Here is a 22,896-nt window from a genome sequence, read left to right as displayed (position 1 = left end):
TTATTTTACAATGAAAATTCCATTTTTTTCTACAAAAACCCCATTGGAAGATACTACATACTTGAAATTTGCCTTGACGGAACATTAGAGATGGTAGAGAAGGTGCTTTGCAGCATTTTTTGTGCCTCAGTTGCATTGCATTCTGTCTTCTGTCTTTTACTTACCTTTTGCTACCTAGCTGTCAATTTTAATTTGCTGTGATTTTCATATTAAAGAAATCCTTCACCTGACCCCTATGAGAGTGAATGGTCTCATTCAACTACTTTGTAATTTTAATATTAATATTTAAACACAAACAGCAGTTGAAAAGCTCAGAAGTCAGTGCCTCCCTCCTTAATGGCCATTCTGATGTTGCAGAAATAAATGGATATGTAATTTGTATGAATGCTTACAATATTGTAAAACAATTGTTCTTGCTATGTACAGAAAATTTCCATCTGTATTGCCATTCTCCCATTGTTTGTGATTAATACATATCTTGTTTATCATGTGAAATTGGGACTGGCTGCAACTGAAATGACCTTAGCCATTTTCAAACTATGGCTTTACGCGTTGTAAACAGAAATTTGACTCTTGGTTTGTCTTCCAGAACTTGATTTTGTCTTTAAAAAGAGTAGTAAGATATTTGTAACTATGGAAATTGAAGTTGTTTAAAGTCTTGTAATTTGCATTTTACTTGAGTAAAACCATGATAGTTTGTAGCATTTTATACTTATATTGTACAAAAATGGTAGAATATGGTAGCATGGTCTAAACAGCAATCCCCGGTTATTGGAGGGGGGGTTCTATTCTCGGAGGGATGCTGATAAGCGAAAACTGACATTAACCAAAACTCGGTTGTTTACAGCACTTGTGGCGCTGAGATTCAGTTAATGGCGCTTCTGTTAGGTATATATTATGGCACTATAGCTCTATTATCAGCACCTTATGGTGCCAATAATCAAAACTCTGCCCGTTATGGCGCCATAAATTGCTGACTTTAATAAAACTGGATCTCCATTAACCGAGTCCACCAATAACCGGTGACTGCCTGTATAATGAATTTTGTGTTTGGTTATTTCACTCATCACATCTGTCCTTCATTAGGGATTCTGCTGAATCCTCCTCCTGATATTGACACATTTAAGGGAATAAAAGTTCAAGATGATATAGTAACTAATTAATTGAAATACCTTCCAGATATGGTGTAATGCCTAAGAAATGTTTCCCTGAATCATATAGTGCTGAAAATTCCATGAGGATGAATCGCATTTTACAAAGCAAGGTATGTACTGGTATACTTTTGTTATGACTTGATGATATGGAATAAATGATATATCTTAGCTTGAATACCATATGTTCCTTTTTGGAGTCATAAGACACTGGGAAAGGATTGTCTTTTTTACAATTAAATTATGGTTCTTCAGCCCATTGTATAGGATTGTACGAAGGCGCAAACATTTGCAAAATTTCTCTGATATCTTCGTTATGTGCAAAGCCTTTCTGTGCTTTTATTCATTATATGGTCTGAATGGAGAGCATATCAGATTAGAATTAGAAGATTATGTTGAGGAATAGTGTATCAGGTTGAATTTTTCAAATATTTAGGAACAATGGTATCCAATATAGGTTCCCTAGAATTAGAATTGTTCCGATACGTAATATAAACCTTCAGTTCTTTAACAATAGGAAGGTACTTAGCGGCAGCTGAACCGGTCGTAAGCTTCGAAAAAGGGGGTTCGGTAGTTAACTACTTGTCCGGCAGTTAGCGGTACGCTCGACTGTGAGGCGAGGAGTCACTTTGCTTTCGGCCGCACTAGTGGATGGACGTGCTGCTCTTCGTCTCTCTGCCCGCTTCTGTCGTATGCTTGGTTTGCTTCACAGCGTGAAGACTTTTTCGCTTTTTCTTTTACTTGTGTATATTTGCAAGTATATAAGTAAGTACGTGTCTTCTTTTGTTTTCATTTGTGAGAAATGGAACAACAAGAGCCAGAGAAGCCCCCTCGCCCCCCCATCAACTGCAGATTGTGCCCCGGTGTTGGGGGCTGAAAGTGTGGGGCTTTCCGCTCTTCTGTAGAGGTGGATCCTCATGATTTTTGTGCTTGGTGTAGAGGGCGAGAATGCTCTCGCATAGAGACTTGTGATACATGTTTTTTTTGGTCGGAGGAGTCGTCGTCGGATTCTCCGACTACGCCCTTGATCACGGACACCTCTTTTCTCCCTCCATCTCAGCTCCCTCGTATGGCTCCTATCCCTTCGGGGGAGGTTTCTCGCTCCCTCGCCTCCCTCAATCAGTTGAGCGTGGAGGAGGGGGTGAGATACCCCGACATCCAGTTGCACTCAGGGTCCTCCGTTCGCTCGGGCTGGGAACTGTCCCCCCTCAGACTTGCTGACCACAGGCGACGATCTCAGCCAGGCCTGGTACTCGCTGGGGCTGCAAGGGACACCGACGGTCTAGGGGCTGCTGAGTCATCTGGCGAGAGGAGCCATGCCGGTAACGCACGGGCCGACCACCATGACTACCACGACGGTGTCCACGCCGGGCTATGCTGCTCTGCCTCACCTGGTATATGCTCAGCACGTAGCCACGGTGACCCCGACAGCTGCTGTGCAGGCACCACTGCTGAGGTTTCAATGCCCGCTGCTACGCCACCACCTGGGTTTGCCGCTCCTGTTGCACCCCCAGACTTCCGGTGTCCCAAGAGCTCTCTGCTAGACCTGCCTCCTGTGCAGAGGATGCTGCCAGTTCCTGCCCCGCCTCCTGTTCCTGAGTATGCTGCCGCTCCAGCTTTGGTACCAGTTTCTGCCGCCGTCGTTCCTGCCCGTGGTGTTGCTGCTCCCACCCCAGGTCCTTCCGGACAGGTGCAGTCGGGCCCTGTTGCTTCGGCAACTGGCCCGGCTCCGTCCTGGATGGAAGACCTGACGGTGGTGCTGAGGAAGCTGACGAAGAGGAAGAGGAAGAGGAGGAAGGTGTTGTCTTCGTCTTCATCGTCTTCTTCATCGTTGTCGCCTGCCGTCACTTCCCCTTCAATTTCTAAGGCCCCAAAGCCGAAGAAGAAGAAGGCTGCCTCCTCCCTCCCTAAGAAGTCTCGTGCCGAGACTTCTAAGGGCCCATCCCACTCCGGTGGGACGGTTGGGACTTCCGTTGGTCCTCCTGTTCTTTCGGGAACGGGCCCGTCCCACCGGTTGGGACTTCCGTCGGTCCTCCTGTTCTTTCGGGAACGGGCCCGTCTCTCCTTCTGCAAGGAAGAAGACGACGGGGACCGGAGTGTTGGCTAACACCGTCACCTCCTCACCTGGTGCCAGAGGTTCTGCCTCGGCGCCAGGTACCGTCTTGTCTCGGCCTCTTGTTCGTGAGAGTCACCGAGTGTACGGTCACCTGCGGGTGACCGGACAGCCAAGACCCAGGCATCCGAGTTCTCTCGGCGCCAAGATCCAGGCATGGGGCGGAAGACTGGCGGGGGTCGCTCGGGCAACCCTCACCAGACCAGCGATTGCTCTCGCGGAGACACGCTGGTACCCAGGGTTGACGCGACGGTCCCAGACCGCTCGCGGGCTGAGGCGAGGAAGCGGTCCCCTCGGTCACCTGAACCAGCCTCGGCTGGTCCAAGCGGCGTGACGCGCCGTGAGGACAGGCGTCGCTCCCACCGCGACAGCGGACTCTGCAGGTCCCCTGACTGCCACTCCTACCGGGACCGGGCAGAGAGGGGGAATAGCAGCAGCTCTTTTGACGCTCGGGACCGTCGGCGCTGTTCTCAGTCCAGCCGCTCGACCAGGCCTGCAGACCGATCGCCACAGTGGGTTGACGATTGCCTGCAGCCCCCTCAGCACACCTGCTCTGCCGGTGGGCGCGGGCGGAGCGTCAGGTCTGCCTCTCCGATCCCTTCAACTTCCTTGGGCTTTACCGGGTAGAGCGAGGCGATCAGGAGCGATCACGAGGGGCGCGCCCCTCGCAATCCCGCCACGACGCCCTTCGAATCTGGCACGGTCCTCGGACCAACCAGATCGTATGCGCAAGTAGTAGGAGGAGACCAGGAGGGGTCTGTCATGGTTCCTCCTGTGGAAGGCGGTGGGTCTCGGGAGGCATTCTCGTTGGAAGGGCTTGATGGTCCGTCTCCACGGGATGCAGTCACTCCCGAGATCCAGAGGTCGTTCGTCAGCACAACAACCTCGGAGAAGGATCGCCGCTCCCACCTACCAAACCCACACCGGGCTTGGAGGCATTCTGGGGACCTAAGAAGGAACCCAGGACGGCGGTGGGTCTGTTGTGATCAGCCTTGGCTAGCCCATGTGGTTCCCACTCGGACCGGGCAGGTTCCCTCCAGTCTCACGCCTCTGCTTCCATCCAACCCGGAGGGTGGCCCATGACGGCCCTTCTGGCTTGGGTAGAGCCCCCCCCCCCCCCCCCCCCCCCCCCCCCCCGATGCTTCAGTTCCCAGCAGAGGGCACCGGTGGCGGGTTCCTCTGCGCCTTTGGAGGACTTTGAGGTTGAAGCCGTTGTCCAGGATGGCCTCCAGAGCGCCTTGGAGGGGCAGGGCCCCACGGACAAGGGGTCCATCTTTAGGAAGGTCCTCGGAATCATTAGTTCTAAGAACAGCCTGGCAGAACCAGGCGCCCCTTTGGACTCCAAGAGGGCGTTGGCTGTGGATCGTCTCTTCGGGGGGCAAACAGAGGCCAAGCCCTCTCTGTCCCTGCCCCAGGCAGTGTATACAGTCCAGGCTCTGGCCCAGGTGGATGAAGTAGTAGCAGACCCCAAGAACTCTCTGAGGTCCCATAGGTCCCTGAAACTCCTCCCGGCAGCCAAGTCAAGGCAGAGGAGTTGTACGCTCCGGAAGCCATGTCCTGGACCTGAAGTCGTTAGAGGGGACCCTTACCTCCCTCGCTCTGGGGCTCTCGGAAGAGAAGCTTCTGGCGGGTCTGGCCTTTTTCTCTCAGCAGGAGGCCATGGCTATGGAGGCCAGGGCATAGACATCAATTCACGTCGCCTCATGGCTCGGCCTGTGGACTGTAGCGGTGGCTAGGTTTGCCATGGAGCACGACCTGCAGGATGAGGCTGAGCTGGCCCAGTTCAAGGAATTGGTCCTGTCGGATGTTGGGGGGGGGGGCCAAATCCATGGGGTTCCTCACAACTCAGCTGTCCACCCAGTGGACCAACTGGGTCCTAAGAAGGAGGGACGCTGTTCTGGCAAAACTCCCTAGGAGCTTGCCAGACAGGGAGGCCAAGACCCTGAGAATGCCCTGGTCTCAGGGGAGTCCCTCTTCCTAGAGCATTTGGTGGAGGAGTCTCTGGAGCATTGTAGGTAGACCAGCCAGTATTCCATCGTGTACAGGGCCTCTTCTTTCAGGCAACCAGTGCAGCGTAGGGGTCAGGAGTCCTCCAAGGCTAGGCAGCAGCAATGGCACGGAGCTGCCTCCGCCCCCAACAACCTCGATTCTTCCGCAGGAGGATGGGGAGTGCAGGGGTCTCAGCCCTCCTCCAGGGCCCCTCCCGCCCCTCCTCCTCGTTCCGAGCCAGACCCTCCACCTCCCGCAGGGGCAAAAGTGGCCGCTTCCCCAGGAGGAAGTAGGAGTTGAGGCCCCCTGCCCTGTCAGTTGGCATGAGTGGTGGGTTGCCTCTCGAATCATGGCAGGACTGAGAGGATTTCGGAGCCGACCCTTGGACAGTGCAGGTCCTCAGGGACGGTTACCGGATCCCCCTCCTAGACAAGAAGCCTCTCGTGATGGGGGAGCCTGACAGAGGGGCGTTCCAGCCTCGGGACCCCAGTCACAGGAGGCCCTTCAGCTGGAGGTTCTGTCTCTGCTAGAGAAGGGAGCCCTCCAGCAAGTGGTAGACCACCCCCCGGGGTTCTTCAGTCACCTCTTCCTGGTGGCGAAGGCCTCGGGAGGTTGGAGACCAGTGATAGACCTGTCCGTCCTCAAGACGTCCTTCAAAATGGAGACCCCAAGATCGCTCCTAGTGGCCTTGAGGGAAGAGGACTATATGATGTCCCTGGACCTCAAGGACATGTACTTTCAAATTCTGGTGCACCTTGCCAGCAGGAAGTACCTCCATATCAGGTGGGAGGGCAACGCCTTCCAGTTCAGGGCCCTCTGCTTCGGGTTGTCGATGGCGCTACAGGTCGTCATGTGAATGTTCTCCCTTTTGTCAGTCTGGGCTCACAGGAGGGGGATCCATCGCCTGCGGTACGTAGACGACTGGTTGCTTCTTTCCTCCTCAATGGAGCACTTGGAGGAAAAAAAGGACAAACTCCAGGCCCTCTGCGGGAGGCTGGGCATCATCCTGAACTGGGAGAAGTCCCACCGGGTGCCAACACCAGGATGGTCTACCTGAGAATGGACCTGGACACGGTGACGGCCAGGGCCTTCCCGTCGGATGAGTGGTTAGTCAATCTCCAAGGTGTGGCTCGTCCCTTCCTGGAAGGCTCCCTCCGTCCAGCAAGGGAGTGGCAGAGACTACTAGGCCATCTCGTCTCCTTGGAGAAGCTGGTCCCCCAAGGCAGACTAAAACTGAGGCCCATCCAGTGGACTGAAAGAGGGATGGGCATCAGGGGTGGACCGCCCTCAGAAACTTGTCCTCCCCTCGCAAGCCACAAGAAAAACTGTTGTGGTGGTTGGGCAGGGCAAACAGCCTCCGGGGAGTGCCCCACTTGGACGTCCCTCCATAGATACTCCTGTTCATGGACGCGTCAAAGGAGGGTTGGGGGCCCACCTTCAATCAGTAAGGAAGGGGAGGACGTGGTCAAAGCAGGAACAGCAGTTCCACATCAACAGGTTGGAGTTGCTGGCCATTCAAAAGGCGCTCCAGGCCTTCAAGCCAGCGATAAGGCACAGGACAGTGACGATAATGTGTGACAACGCCACATTGGTGGCGTACATCAAGAAACAAGGGGGGCTGAAGTCATGCTACCTTTGCGAGCTGGTGGAAACCATCCTAGAGTGGGCAGAAGGCATAAGAACCTCATTAATGGCAAGATTCATTCCGGGGAAGTGGAACGTAATAGCTGACAGGCTCAGCAGACGAGGTCAGGTGCTAGGGGCGGAGTGATCCCTGCATCCCAGAGTGGCAGCAGAGCTGATTGGGATGTGGGGCTCCCCCTCCATGGACCTGTTTACTACGAGCCTGAACGCCAAGTTTCCGGTTTTCTGCTCCCCTGTTCCCGATCCAGCAGCAGCCTGGGAGGATGTGTTCTAACACCTGTGGGACGGCGTGGATCTTTACGCGTTCCCCTCCTTCGAAGTACTCAGGCAGGTCCTCAACCGACCAAGGAACTCCAAGGGCACATTCATGACCTTAATGTCCCCCATGTGGCCAGGCGGACTGGTTCCCGGACCCTCTGAAGCTAACCGTCCTGGGACTTTGGGAACTCCCCCACAGTCCGGACCCCCGAAGACAGTACCACGAGGGTCTGTCCGCCCTATCCCTTCATTGGTGGAGGCTATCGAGCGACTTCTGAGCAAGAAAGGTCAGGGTACCTGTGGAAGTCATCTGCGGCTGTCTACCAGGCCAAGTGGAGGTTGTTTGGGGCTTGGTGTAAGGAGCGGGGCCTGGAACCCCTGCAGGCCAAGGTGCCCCACGTGGTGGAGTTCCTGGTTCACCTGAGGCTTGACAAGAGTCTCTGCATAGCGGCCATTAAGGAGTCCATGCAGCACTAAGCCAAGTCGTCTTCCTAAAAGGGATAGATCTGGGGAACTCCAGACACCTCTTGAAGCTCATTAGGAGCTTCAAACAGGCATGCTCCTCCAGAGCAATGAGGGCTTGTTGGGACGTGGCAAGAGTTTTAGACGCCCTGAGGAAGCCTCCATTTGAGCCTCTCAAGGACATCCTGGACAGAGAGCTTAATCTTAAAGCTTTGTGGTCTCTCGTATGTGGTCTCGCACTCGAAAGGGTGGAAAGAGCTCACCTTTAGGTTTGTGCCCTCCTTCATGGCCAAGACACAGAACCCCTCGGTGCCGAATGATAAGCTTGTGGAATTCTGGATTCTGGCCTTACCGAAGTTAGAGGAGTCCAGGGACCTCCTCTTGTGCCCGGTCCGAGCTATGAGGAAGTAGTACCTGAGTAGGATGGAGTGGTTTAGACCAGGGATTCAGAACCTCTTCGTTACCATGGGCCAGATGAAGAAGGTGGTCTTGAGGAATACCATCTCTTTCTGGCTGAGGGAGACCATCAAGAGAGCTTATGAAAGAGCGGGACTTCCTCCCCTGCAGGGGGCCAAACCCCACAACATCAGGGGTATCAATACGTCGCTGTCGTTCTCAAAGAACTTAGCAGTCAGTCAGGTTCTACGGGCTGGGGTGTGGAGCAGGCAGTCCACCTTTACGGCCCATTACTTTAAAGACTGTACCAGGAAGTCTCATAACTCCTTTGAGATCAATCCGGTGGTGGCAGGTCAGCAGAGAGTCTAGCCCCACCGTGGATAGGTCTTTGAGGTATGAGTGGTGGAGTGATTGAAGTGCATTACCAACCAACCTTCCCCCCCCCCCCTCTCCTTCTCCCTTCCTGGCCCTTCGGCGTACTTCTCAGGATCCTACAACCCTATAGGTGAGACCAAGGGGACTTGTAACCTTCAGAGTACAAACCATTGCATTACATGGCACAAGTGTGAGTTATTCCTCCTTCCCCTCTGGGTCCCCTTGGATGGCACCCTCCGAGCCTTCTACTGGGCCTCTCCTTCCCCAGATACTCCCGCCTCCTAAGGAGGAGTAAGTCTCCTATGATAGTAGTTCGGGGTAAGTATACAGCATCGGAACAAATCACAAATCCTTGGTAATTTGTATTTTTCCTAGCTATACTTACCCCAAACTACGGAGTTTTTAGCCCCTCCCTACCATTCCTGTGTATCTTAGGGCAGAGGCCTTAGGGGCATAAAAAGGATGGGAGTTCAGGTCAAAGGTCATGTGGTCTTTGACCCCCGGGGCATTACCTGGCCTGGGAGTGGAGGAATAACTGGTTTTTTCTGGTTGGTACCGGATTGACAATCCAGGCTTCTCCTACAATAGTAGTTCAGGGTAAGTATAGCTAGGAAAAATACAAATTACCAAGAATTTGTGATATTTCCAGATTTTGATCCATCAATCATCTTGGGAGTTCCTTTACTTCAGTCTGGGAGAGATAGTTTACCAATTCAAGGTATGTACTTTGTTTTGGCCTTTCAACTGCCCCACAGATGTTCACAAGTGTTCATTCTAGTCTCAACCTGGGTTCATTCTCATGGGATATGCATCCTGAGGTACCTCAATGACTGGCTCCTGACAAATTCTTGCTTAAAGCTAATCCAAGATAGGGACTGTCCACTCCAATTTTGTCACAGTTTAGGCATTGTGAAAAATTTGGAGAAGTCAAATCTCACACCCAGCCAAAGAATACTTTACCTGGACATGCTTATAGGCATGACAGCAGCAAGGGTACATTCCCATCAGACCAACACATAACAAGCTTAGGAGTTTTGTCTAGTCCTCCCTATCTAGACAGAAGCAACCAGCACATCAGTGGTAAGTCATTCTCGGTTATCTGTCATCCCTAGAGAAGCTTGTTCCTCACGGACGTCTTCACCTTCAGTCTTTCAAGTGGAGAATAAAAGAGTTTTCGTCCTCTTTGAGGGATTCTTCTTTTTTCAAGTTCCTCTCTCAACAGTAGTGAGACAAGACCTAGCATGGTGGCTGGACGGCAGGAACCTGACCATAGGAGTGCCCCTTCACTCTCCTCCTCTGGAGATTCTTCTGTTTTCGGATGCCTCATATGAGGGTTTGGGAGCACACTTAGAAGATCTCCTAACTTCAGGAGTGTGGGATTGCCAAGACAAACATACATCTTCACATCAGTACCCTTGAGCTGAAAGCATCCTTCCTAGCACTGCAGTAGTTTCAAGAAACGGTGATGGCTCTCCATGGCTTTCATGTCCGATATCACTAAGGTGGTAGCTTATGTCAACAAATAGGCTAGTGTCCTGTCAACTTCACTAACTGACTGTAAAGTTGCACCATTGGGCAGTCACTCACCCAGTGGCTTTCTCAGCCAGATACATTACAGGCAAGAGGAACGCTGTGGCAGACAACTGAGTGGTCACTACATCAGGAGGTAGCAGAAAGGGTTTTTCATGTGTGGGGAAGGTTAACAGTAGACATTTTTGTGACAAGATACAAAAAAAAAAACTAGATGTATTTTTTTTGGTCTTTCCATTGCCCTACTGATAGCTCTCAGTCTTTATGCACGATACGCCTTACACCTCAACACATTTTGAGACCACTCACATTTTAGGAGAGAATTGACTCCTGATCTTGTCGTCAGTTCTGTCCATACAACCTTTTATTATCTTTGACCTCCCTGAATTGTGATTCAGGCTAATTGTGAATAATCAACGAGTACTGATTTTACAAATGGTAAGACATGTTTTTCATACTAATCAATTTACCCTAATTTTTGGTGCCCTTCTCTCAATCTCACTCTATACCCTTGAGGTTACTTTGAAAGAATGAAAAATATTGGAGATGTTTGACTGGTGTAGTGAGGTTTTTGTCCTCCATGATTTAATAATTTGGTGTAACTGAAATGCTATTTGCACTGAATCAAAGCTATTCATGAATAATGATGTATTATGAAAAACACATATTAATTTGCAACAACATTGTATAGAAAAGTGTACATTATTGAAGTGTTGGAGCCAAGCATGGAAAAATCACACCTAAAGAGGTACACTTTTTAGTTTTGCTTTTCAAGTATGTATAGTTGTTCCATGTACAATGTTAACACTATTTATGTAAGTTTTCTTAGATTTTTACACTTAACATATAGGGTGATTTATAGATTTTAACAATTTTTTTCTTTTCAGCTTCGAGAATACACACGTGAACTTCGGACTATTATTAACAAAGGTGGTGATGAGTCAGCTATAACTGAAACACTCACGAGGCAAATGAGTGAGATTTATCGTGTTGTAGCTATTTGCTTAGGCATTCCACCGACAAACTTTATGTGGGAGTACTATGACAAATCAAAGGCTTACCACAAAGTTGGTCCACTAACTCCATTAGAATTTTATAATGAACATGTCAAGAGTGTTTACAATGTTGAAGATAAGGTAAGTTTGCAGCTAACTTAATTCTTAAATTGCATGGATTTTAAAATTTAGTGTTTTATGTTTTTTTTTTTTTATTCCACCCTTTATTCTGACACTGGATTCCCACTGAGATTGTTATATTTAGACACAACTGGAATATCCAAGATGATAACTTGAAAGATAGGATAGAATAACTGAAAAGATAGGAAATTATTAACTTTTAACTGAAAAACTTACAAGGTAGATGAGTGAGATTGATTGTGTTGTAGCTATCTGCTTAAGCTTGAGGATCGCATCATTAAGGCAGAAGAAAGTACTTTGGGCATAGGAGGCTGGAAGACAGAAGAGGAATTGTTTGAAAGGGCAAGTATCATTTCATAAATAGTCCATACAGCACTAATTTGCAATGGAACACTTGGGCACGCAAACAAAAACAACATAGTGCTTATCTCATCAGCTGGTATTACATATTAGCCAAGAGTAGTTTAGGTGCTGATCACTGCTTGATTTATATACATACATACTTCCAATTTTATTAGGAATACAGTATTTATTGTTTGTACCCTTCCATTTTTAGCTTTCATCATGTTTTGTAAATTAAAGGAGGACCATAAAGTGTTTAGGCTGGAGAATACTGCACATTTGTCTGACAGTGAGAAAACTCCTGGCATCTGCTGCCTATAAATTCAAAATTGACTGCTAGAACAGGTCATTAATCATATCATTATTGCATTATTTCTGGTAAGATTGCCATTATTGCTGATTGTGTTATAAGACTGAACTTTTGGAATTTTTTTGCCATTAATGCTGATTGTTTTATGAGACTGAACCTTAAGAATTTTAAATAATTTAGTATTTAGTGCAGTAGGAAGGGGCTTCTCATTGAATTCCTGTTTTTCAAACATCTAACTCATCTGGTAGTTATATATATAGCTTACGTCCCTGACGTAAGCTATATATATAACTACCAGGTGAGTATGTTCAAAAATTTATTTTATCATGAAAATAACATATTTCTTAATAATAACTGTACTTGCAAGCCGTGCTTAAAGCAAGCTGATTCTTCTCTCACTACAAGTATCTTTCATTACAGAGATATATGAAAAATTTCAGTTTCATCATGTGATGTAGGTGAATTATTTATTGATAGTTGTGTAGTCCTCTGAGATAAGATTTTGGGAGCAACTAGGATGCTAGCAATATTTCTGTATTATATTTAAAAACAGTTTCACTAGTTGTAAATTTCTAGGGGACCTGTGCACATGAGCCTCAAGAGATATTTTCTGGTATGATGGTCCTGCTCTTCCTCAGTAAGGCAGTTCCCGGGTTACGATGGAATCGGCTTAGGACATTCTGAGGTTAAGGCACTTTTCAATTATATTCATTAGAAATTATTTCCAGGGTTACGACGCATGTTCCAGGGTTATGACGCCTACAACGCTCATCTGGCAGATGAAATATGACACCAAAAATGCAAAATAATCAATATTAGAAGATTTTTGTATGAAAAATGCAATAAGAATGCAGTTTACATAGTTTTCAATGCACCCAAAACCTTAAAAGTAAGGTTTTCTTAGGATTTTTTTACGATGTTCCTGCTTACGACGATTTTCAGGTTACAATGCGTCTCAAGAATGGAACCCCCGTCGTAACCCGGGGACTGCCTGTAGATATCTCTTTGTGAATGTTTATACGTATAGGACTGATTAGCATATGTTCTGTACAGTGTTCCTCCTCCCGTATTTCGCGTTCTCCGGATTCGCGGACTCACTGATTCGCGGACTCACTGATTCGCGGACTCACTGATTCGCGGATTTCTCTCTGGACCATGTCTACCCACTATTTGCAGGGGATTCGCCTATTCGTGGGAATTTACTAATTTTCAAATATTAATACTGATTAATACTGTATTAGTAATTTTAATAAGATTAAATGATATCACATAGTAAAATAATAATTCTCTCTCTACTCAATCGTCTCCCCCTCTCTCCTCTCCTCTCCCTCTATCTCTCTCTCTCTCTCTCTCTCTCTCTCTCTCTCTCTCTCTCTCTCTCTCTACAGAGATGTATGGTTTTTTGTATGATAAGTAATTGATTTCATATTTTCAAATAATATTAATGTATACAGCAGTAACATCAATTCATTAAAGAAAATACTAAAGTGAATTAGTAAGATTTTAATTTATAAATTTGAAAAATTATGTAAGTATGAAGGAAATCCCAGTCTTCTCTCTCAAACTCCAGGTACTAAAACTGTCAAACATATCAAGTAATGGGATGGGGGGGAGGGGGAGGAGCTGTTTGTGTTGTTGCCACAAGTGTTCATGCAATTTCTAATTTCTCTCTCTCTCTCTCTCTCTCTCTCTCTCTCTCTCTCTCTCTCTCTCTCTCTCTCTCATTTACTGAGACTCGATAATTTTTATAGTACATGCACTATTTGTTTTTAATACTTTAAAATAATAATAATAATATTAATATAACTGTAATTACAAAATTCATATTATGTGATAGTATTTTAAAGAAATACAATAATCTATCCATTTCACTCTTTTAATTAAGAATAACTCCTCTCTCTCTCTCTCTCTCTCTCTCTCTCTCTCTCTCTCTCCTCTTCTCCCCCTTTTGCCACACATGATATGTATATCATAGTGTAACTCCCTCCCTCCTGTTTTCGGTGGAATCGATGTAAGTATTTTCTGAGAGAACAGAGAGATAAACACACACTCTCTCTCTCTCTTTACTGAGATGAAAGAATTTTTATGGTACTAGTATGTAAAATGTTTATTGATATTTTCTGTTGTTAATAATAATAATAATAATAATAATAATAATAATAATAATAATAATAATAAAACTGTAATTAAAAAATTTGTATGTGGTAGTATTTTAAAGAGATAAAAATTATCTTTCCATTTCACTTACGTAAGGATAACTCCTCTCTCTTACTGTGATAAAAGAATTTTTATGGTACATGCATGTGTTTATTAACCCTCTTACGCCGAAGCCCTAAAAACCAAAATGTCTCCCGTATGCCGAGGCGAGTTTGGAGTGACCGCGGAAGCGGAAAAAATAATTTTTTCAAAAAATCACAGCGCGCTTAGTTTTCAAGATTAAGAGTTCATTTTTGGCTCCTTTTTTTGTTATTGCCTGAGGTTTAGCATGCAACCATCAGAAATTAAAAAAAATATCATTGTCATATATAAATAATGCAATATATGGTAGCGACAAAAAAAAAATCATACATAATTGTATTCAAATTGAGCTGTGCGATAAACGGTTAAAGCTAACGAGTTAGTTTTTTTATCGTTGTATTGTACACTAAATTGCAACCATTTTGATATATAACACATTGTAAAACGATCAAAGCAACACAGAAAAAATATTATCACAAATGATGCATGAATTCGTAACGCGCGGACGTAAAAAAATGTTTTTTTCAAAAATTCACCATAAATCTAAATATTGTTCTAGGGACTTCTAATTTGTTTCAAAATGAAGACAAATGATTGAATATTACAATACTGTAAGAGTTCTAGCTTAGAATTGCAGTTTTCGACCATTTCGGACGAGTTAAAGTTGACCGAATGTCGAAATTTTTATATATATATATTTTTATATGCAAATATTGCAAAATTGAGAAAAGCTACAACCTTTAAATATTTTTTTTATATTTTTCATGAATTTGCGCACATTTTCATATATGAAAGTCTATAAAACGCCTAATATGAAAAGGAGCAAATATTAGGAGAATGAGACGTACGCATTTCGGAGATTTGCGGCCGCGAGTCGGTGCGCAGAGGAAAAGAATTTTTTTTTAAAAAATTCACCATAAATCTAAATATTGTGCTAGACACTTTGAATTTGTTTCAAATGAAGATAAATGACTGTATATTACTAGATTGTAAGCGTTTAGCTTACAATTTTGCGTTTTTCGACTATTTCGGTAGAGTCAAATTTGACCGAACATAGTTTTTTTTTTCTATTTATCGTGATTTTATATGCAAATATTTTGAAAAAGAGAAAAAGCTAGCAACCTTCAATCATATTTAGTGTAATTCTACAGAAATTGCGCACATTTCCTATATAAAACTTTATGTAACGGCTTACTTTTTAAATGGTGCAAACATTTCGACAATCGCAAGAAAAAATTTGTCTGATTTTTTTCGGAAGAATTACCGCGCGGACGTAAGGAAAAACTTTTTTTGTTCATGAGACTTACTTGGCAGATATATATATAGCTGTATCTCCGAAGTCCGACAGAATTTCAAAACTCGCGGCACACGCATTGGGGGCGGCCAGGTGGTAGTACCCATTCCCGCCGCTGGGAGGCGATATCAGGAACCATTCCCATTTTCTATTCAATATTTTTTTCTGTCGCCGGTCGGTAAACACCTGTTTACAGACCTACCGCCCAGGATTTTTGGATTTGACTCGTTATAAGTATCTGGATTGACTTTGGTTTTGGACTCTGGATTGTTGGTGGATTGGCATAACGCGATAGTGGACTGTTTTTGGAATTTTGGATTGGCTTTTCTCTGAACGTGATGTCGGGATCAAGTTCAGTGAGCTTTCAGAGTGTGTGTGAGAAGTGATTGCAAGGTGAGGCTACCGAAATCATCGGTAGACCCCCACACAGTATGTATGGGGTGTAGGGGGCATGTTGTTTGCTGGTTGATCGTTGCATTGAATGCAAAAGTTGACTGAGGATGAATGGAAGGTGTATGAATCCTATCGGCGTAAGTTGGAGCGCGATAGGATCAGGAGGTCTTCCTCTTAAGAGCGGTTCTACGAAAGGTAAGGGAAGTAACATTTCGCCTATATTAACACCAGTAGAATTTGCTTCACCTAATCCTGTGTTTTTTTGTTGTTGGGCCTGAGGGCCCTAGTTCCTGTGTCTGGAGAAGGTAATGCCCTTTCTCTGATTCTAGAGTCGTTACGTACTCTAGAGTCCAAAGTGTTGGCCCTTGAAAACGGCTCGAAAAAAATAAAGTGTGTGGCGTGCCCCTAGTGTTGTGGAGGGGCGTCAGATCGCCCCATAATGCCTCTAGGTCTAGACCTCTGTCGGACTCCCAGACCTCAGGGAGGGGTGGGCATGTCGAAAGCCGCAAGAGGGTTACGGGGGCTCCCCACCGATCTGGCGTCCCTTCGGCAGGACCTGTTGCTGCTTCCCAGGCTGCCAAGGAGCGTGCTCAGGCTCGCATCCTTAAGGACTGTTTTTTGTCCTCCGAGGTGCCCTCCCCGTGCAAGGGGTGGAGCGCCCGGAGTGACTCGCGTCCGCTGAAAAGGACTTTTCCTAGGAGGACGCTTTACGTCCCCTCTCTCCCCGCTCCTCTTTGCGGTCTTCGCCTGCGTCGTATGAACGCTTTCCTCCACAGAAGAGAGGTAGGACGTCGTCCGAGGACGACGCTGAGAAACGCTTCTCTCGCGCCTCGGAGAGGCAGGTTGCTGTTCCTTTGAGAAGGAAGGAGGCGTCCCCCCGCCCCTCGTCTTCTCGCAAGGCGCAGCCCTTCACCGCCTCTCGGTTCTTTTCACCTACGAAGAGCATTCTTGTGTCGCTTCAAGACCAATTGTCGGCCTTGATGGCTCGGAAGACTCGGCCAGCAGCAGTTGAGCCTAAACGAAGGAAGGACGCTAGCAACTGCCTGTCAAGAGGACGAGGCAGTCTCCTTCTCCGTCGCCTCGTTTCGTCTCTGTCTCCACCCGTACGTCAGGACGCCTTTGAGGACGCTCGACAGGACGCCTTGGAGGACGCTTTTGATGACGCTCGGCAGGACGTTTTCGAAGACGCTCGCCGGGATGATGTGCTTGACGCTTTGCCTGCAGAGAAGACTTTCGAGAGCGCTCAGAAGGACGCTTTGAAAGCGAAAGCAGGACGCTTGAGCGTGAGAAGTAAGGACGCTCCTCGTGAGAGACAAAGAATTACCTCTCTTGACGCGCAGCGCGGTCAGGACGCTCGTCGTGGTTCGAGCTCTAGAGATCGACAGAAGGTCGGTCGCTTTGAAGAGACTGATTTTAGTCTTCCTCGAAAGCCTTTGTTGAAGGCTAGACCCGTTGGGCGCACGCCCTCCTCCAGAGGTTCAATCTCCTTTGCCTCTTCGGGAGGAAGGAGAGTTTAGTAGTCCAGCGGATTCAGTGGAGGAAGAACAGCCGTCAGAGTCGTCAGTCTCCGACTACAAGGTACTGGTTCGCCTTTTACGTTCCTTGTTTTGGCGAGAAGTTCCAGCCTGCAGCTCCTAAGTCTCCTCCCTCTCAGTTTTCGTCTTCGAAGTCGAGCAAGGTTTCGGAAGTGTGGTAGATGAAGACTTCCTTGTCCACTAAGAGAGCATTCAAGAAATTGCAAGATTGGATGGAACGTCGGAAGGATCAGGGCAAGTCGACTTTCGCCCTTCCTCCTTCAAGACTCAGTGGGAAAGGCGGCATTTGGTACGAGACCAAGGCGGAAGTAGGAGTTTAAGATCCCTTCTTCTTCACAAGGGGACTTTGCTAGTCTGGTGGACGCCCAGAAGAGATCACTGTTATCGTCAGCTAAGATTTCATGGACCCCAACGGAGATCGACCATCACATGAAAGGTCTTGTTAAAGACTCTGGAAGTCTTTAACTTCCTAGACTGGTGCCTAGGAGTCCTGGATCTTCAATCTAGGAGTCCTGATTCTTTGAGTCTGGGGGAGCTGTCCAATGTGTTGTCATGCATGGACAAGGCCCGTCAGGGATGGTTCGGAGAGTTAGTTGCTCATTTCGGCACTGCTTTCTTCCTCAAGAAGAGAGCGCTGTTCTGCAATTTTACAGCGAGGTCTGTTGTCCGCATCGCAGAAGGCAGAGCTTCTCTTTGCACCTCTTTCGAGCCATCTCTTCCCCCAGGCTATGGTAAGGGACCTGGCAGTGAGCCTACAAGAGAAGGCTACCCAGGATCTCTTAGCCAGTCTTCAAGACGTCCCGCAGTCCCTACCACGTCGTCGTCTGGACGACCTCCTAGGAAGGTTAAGCCCTTTCGTAGCGCTCCTCCCTCGAGAGCTGCTCCTCGAGGGCGAGACTTGCAAGAGGAAGAGGTTCCTTCAAACCTAAATCCTCTAAGTGAAAAAAAAAGAAAGTCCTTCAGATGCCTGTCGGAGCCAGGCTAAAGTTCTTTTTGCGGGTGCGTGGAGAGAGAGAGATCAGATGCGTGGTCCCTCAAGATAGTGAACAGGGGTACAAGATCCCCTTTGTGGACCCTCCTCCTCTGTCTACGACTCCCAGAGATCTTTCCCCGTCATATCGGGGAGGGGAGAAACATCATTTTCTTTTATTATCTTTTGGAACAAATGATCATGAAATGAGCGGTGGAGCAGGTCTTAGACCTGGGGTCACCAGGATACTACAACAGACTTTTCCTGGTAGCCAAAGCAGTCTCGTCGGGGTGGCGTCCAGTCTTGGACGTAAGCAGCCTGAATCTTTTCGTGGAAAAGAAAAAATTCAAGATGGAAACACCTCGGTCGTTCTAGGAGCCTTAAGACCTGGGCGACTGGATGGTGTCCTTGGACCTACAGGACGCATACTTTCAAGTGCCTATCCACCCTCTTTCAAGAAAGTTTCTGAGGTTTATGCTAAGGGACAAAGTTTGGCAATTCCGAGCCCCCCTTTGTTTCGGTTTAAGCACGGCTCCGATGGTATTTACCATGATCATGAAAAACGTATCGAGATGGTTACATTCTGCAGGAATAAGAGTGTCCCTGTATCTCGACGATTGGCTGATCAGAGCATCGTCAGAAGAAAGGTGTCTGAAGGACCTTCACTTCACTTTGGCCTTGGCGAAGTCCCTGGGACTTCTGGTCAACCTCCGAAAAGTCGCATCTGCCCCAACAACAGTCCATCGTGTATCTGGGGATTCAGATGGATTCAGTGGCTTTTCGAGCGTTTCCGTCCCAGGAACGACAGCTGCAAGGCTTAGAGAAAGTCTCCGGCATTCCTGGGAAGGAAGCTTGCTCGGCGAGGGAATGGATGAGTCTGCTGGAACCATTTCCTCGCTGGAAAAGTTTTTTTTTAAAAGTTTGTTTCCCCTGGGAAGACTACACCTCAGAACCTCTCCAGTTTTTCTTAGCAGACGAATGGAGAGTCAGAGAGGATCTGGATGCGACCCTTTTCATCACCAAATCGGTGAAGAACCATCTAAGATGGTGGTTAGATCCTCGGAAGTTTCGAGAGGGGTTTGTCCCTAAAGCTTCTGAGCCCAGACCTAGTGTTGTTTTCCGACGCTTCCGGTGTCGGGATGGGGAGCAACACTGGGAGGGGAGGAAGTGGTCAGGCACCTGGAGGGGGGGCAACAGGTGTCCTGGCACATCAATGTAAAGGAACTAGCGGCGGTTTTTCTGGCGCTACAGTTCTTCCAACAAAAGGTTGCAGAGAAAGTAGTCCAAGTCAACTCGGACAACACCACAGCCCTTGCGTACCTAAAGAAGCAGGGAGGTACACACTCCCATCCTCTGTTTTATTTATGCGAGGGAGATTCTGCTGTGGGCAGATGCGAGACGGATAAGGATCCTGACGAGATTTATCGCAGGAGTCCAGAACGTCAGAGCAGACCTTCTCAGCCGACAAGATCAGATCCTGCCGACGGAATGGACGTTGCACCAGGACGTCTGTCGAGAGCTCTGGAGACTGTGGGGGTGTCCGTTAGTCGACCTATTTGCGACGTCGAGAACAAAGAGGTTGCCTCTTTATTGCTCTCCTGTGCTGGATCCAGGAGCAGTCGCGATAGACGCTCTGCTCTGGGACTGGACGAACCTGGACTTATATGCCTTCCCGCCATTCAAGATCATGGGGAAGTAGTAAGGAAGTTCGCGGCATCGGAGGGGACGAGGGTTGACCCTGATCGCCCCGATGTGGCCAGCGAAAGAATGGTTCACAGAGGTAAATGTCATTCATCATAGACTTTCCGAGGACATTGCCCTGGAGGAAAGATCTACTCAGACAGCCCCACTTCGCAAGATATCACCGAAACCTCTCTGCTCTGGGTCTGACTGCGTTCAGACTATGGAAAAACTGGCCAGAGCGAGAGGTTTTTCTAAAGCAGCTGCAAAGGCGATCGCCAATGCTAGGAGAACGTCCTCGGAGAGCTGTTTACCAGTCGAAGTGGGCTTCCTTCAGGGCATGGTGTAGAAAGGAGGGAATTTCCTCTTCCTCTACCTCTGTGAGCCAGATAGCCGATTTCCTGCTATTTTTAAGAAATGTGCAGAAGCTGGCGGTCCCGCCGACCATCAAGGGATATAAGAGCATGCTGTCGGCAGTCTTCCGACACAGAGACTAGACATGTCTGATAACAGGATCTTCACGATCTCCTGAGATCATTTGAGACATCCAAGATACCTCAGGCGAGGCCTCCTTCTTGGAACCCTGGATTTTAGTCCTTAGACTGTTAATGTCGAGTCCTTTCGAACCTCTACATGGAGCGGTCTCTTAGGAACTTGACTAAGAAGGCTCTTTTTCCTAACTGCTCTGGCGACGGCGAAGAGAGTTAGCGAAATTCAGGCCATTTGTAACGAGTGGGCCTTCAAAGGGGACAATTGCTGTCTGCTCTTTGAGTCCCACTTTCTTAGCAAAGAATGAAAACCCGTCGAACCCTTGGCCAAGGAGCTTTGAAATCAAGGGTATGACAAGCCTTGTGGGCCAGAACCTGAGAGAGTCCTGTGCCCTGTCAGGGCTCTAAAGTTTTTATGTCCACAAGACTAAAGAAGTACGAGGTCCCTCAGATAATCTCTGGTGTTTTCGGTTTTTAAACTAACCCGATATAAAGGTTTATCCAAGAACGCTTTGGCGTTCTTTCTGAGGGACGTCATTAAAGAGGCTCATTCGTCTTCCACACAGATCGATTTGAGCCTCTTGCGAGTGAAAGCTCACGAGGTCAGAGCTGTTGCAAACCTCGCTTGCCTTCCAAAGGAACATGTCGATCAAAGGACATCCTTGACGCCACCTTTTGGAGGAGCAATTCAGTATTTCGCCTCACACTACTTGAGAGATGTGAGAACGATATACGAGGACTGTTGTTCTCTTGGGCCCATACGTTTCTGCAGACACAGTCTTGGGGGCTGAAGTAAGCTCTCTCCCTATCCCTTAGTTAGGTTTAGGTTAGTTTTTAGTTGATGTGTTTTTTTGTTTGTGGTGAGGCTTTTGGTGAGACCTCCCATCTTTTAGCTTAGTGTTCAGGGGGGGGGGTCCTTTGTTAGTTGGTCAGGTGGTGGGTCAGTTTGCTTCGTTGCCCTCATTTGTATGGCTCTATGCTCTTGTCACATTGAGGTCACGTCCCCGTTTGACAGAGGCATTCAGAGCGCACCAGCACTACAGGTCTCCACCTGGCTGGCAACTCTGATTAAGCACAAGCAGGCTGTAGTGACAGTATCACAGAGTCTACTTTGCTAACAGGTGAGGAACCAAGGTGTATATCATCTACTTAATTTAAAAGTTTCCTACAAATCCTATTCTGTCTCTTCCCACCATCCGAAGGTGGGATTCAGCTATATATATATCTGCCAAGTAAGTCTCATGAAAAAACAAAAGTTTATTGTTATATACAATTAAGTTTTTGTTCATACTTACCTGGCAGATATATATAATTAAGTGCCCACGCCACCTCCCCTCAGGAGGGACAGTGGCACTGATAAAATATGAATAGAAAATGGGAATGGTTCCTGATATCCGCCTCCCAGCGGCGGGAATGGTACTAACCACCTGGCCGCCCACTTGCGTGTGCCGCGAGTTGAAATTCTGTCGGACTTCGGGAAGAATACAGCTATAATATATACTGCCAGGTAAGTATTGACAAACTTAATTGTATTATAACAATAACATTTTTTTCATAAATTCACCATAAATCGAAATATTGTGTTAGAACTTCCAATTCATTGCAAAATGAAGGTAAATGATTGAATATTATTAGAATATAAGAGTTTTAGCTTACAATTGCGTTTTTCGACCATTTCGGTAGAGTCAAAGTTGACCAAAGGTTGAAATTTTTGCACTTATCGTTATTTATATGAAAATATTTCAAAACTGATAAAAGCTACAACCATGGGTTGTTTTTAGTTGTATTGTGCATGAAATTGCGCACATTTCCATATATAAAACTTTATGTAACGGCAAATTTAAAATGGTGCAAACATTAGGACAATCGCACGCAAAAAATTTATTCGAAGAGTTACCGCGCGGATGTAAGGAAAAAGTTTTTTCATAAATTCACCATAAATCGAAATATTGTGCTAGAGATGTCAAAATTGTTGCAAAATGAAGGCAAATGATTGAATATTACTAGAATATAAGAGTTTTAGCTTACAATTTTGTTTTTCGACCATTTCGGTAGAGTCAAAGTTGACCGAATGTTGAAATTTTGGCACTTATCGTTATTTATATGAAAATATTTCAAAACTGATAAAAGCTACAATCATGATTATTTTTTTGTTGTATTCTAAATGAAATTGTGCACATTTTCATATATAATACTTCATGTAACGGATAATTTAAAACAGTGCAAAAATTATGTCAAAGTGACGATTGTAAACAAAATAACGCCTTGATCCGTGAACTCCCAGCATCCCCCAAGGCGTGTGATTCAAAAAATTTTCGGCTGGTAGGCCTATAAGTATTTTTTCGCGAATTTAAAAAAAAACTTTTTAGAGTCGACGTCTAATACGTCTAATCGGCATACGGGAGACATTTTGACTCGACGTTTAATACGTCCAATCGGCATAAGAGGGCTAATATTTTCAAATAATAATAATAATAATATAACTAACTTCAAATGAAAATTCTTCCCTTCGTCTTTTTCTGTATCAATTTCCCTACCTTCTTGTAACTCCAGTGACACTTGGAGCTGGGAAACAGCGCCATAGAATGGTCA

At 46.6% G+C, this 22,896-nt stretch overlaps 1 protein-coding gene across 3 annotated transcripts in view; it reads left to right on the top strand.

Moving 5' to 3' along the window:
• Positions 1–22,896, top strand: part of LOC135221653 (bleomycin hydrolase-like) — a 228,735-nt gene that overhangs the window by 152,077 nt on the left and 53,762 nt on the right. For all 3 annotated transcript variants that reach the window (XM_064259348.1, XM_064259347.1, XM_064259349.1), the window contains exons 6-7: positions 1,180–1,264; positions 10,806–11,054. In XM_064259348.1, coding sequence (XP_064115418.1) covers positions 1,180–1,264; positions 10,806–11,054 — 334 coding nt within the window. The remainder of the gene's footprint in view (positions 1–1,179; positions 1,265–10,805; positions 11,055–22,896) is intronic.

Source organism: Macrobrachium nipponense, chromosome 3 (assembly GCF_015104395.2).
Source record: "Macrobrachium nipponense isolate FS-2020 chromosome 3, ASM1510439v2, whole genome shotgun sequence".
Classification (NCBI taxonomy): domain Eukaryota; kingdom Metazoa; phylum Arthropoda; class Malacostraca; order Decapoda; family Palaemonidae; genus Macrobrachium; species Macrobrachium nipponense.
This window is presented reverse-complemented; position numbering and strand designations above follow the sequence as displayed.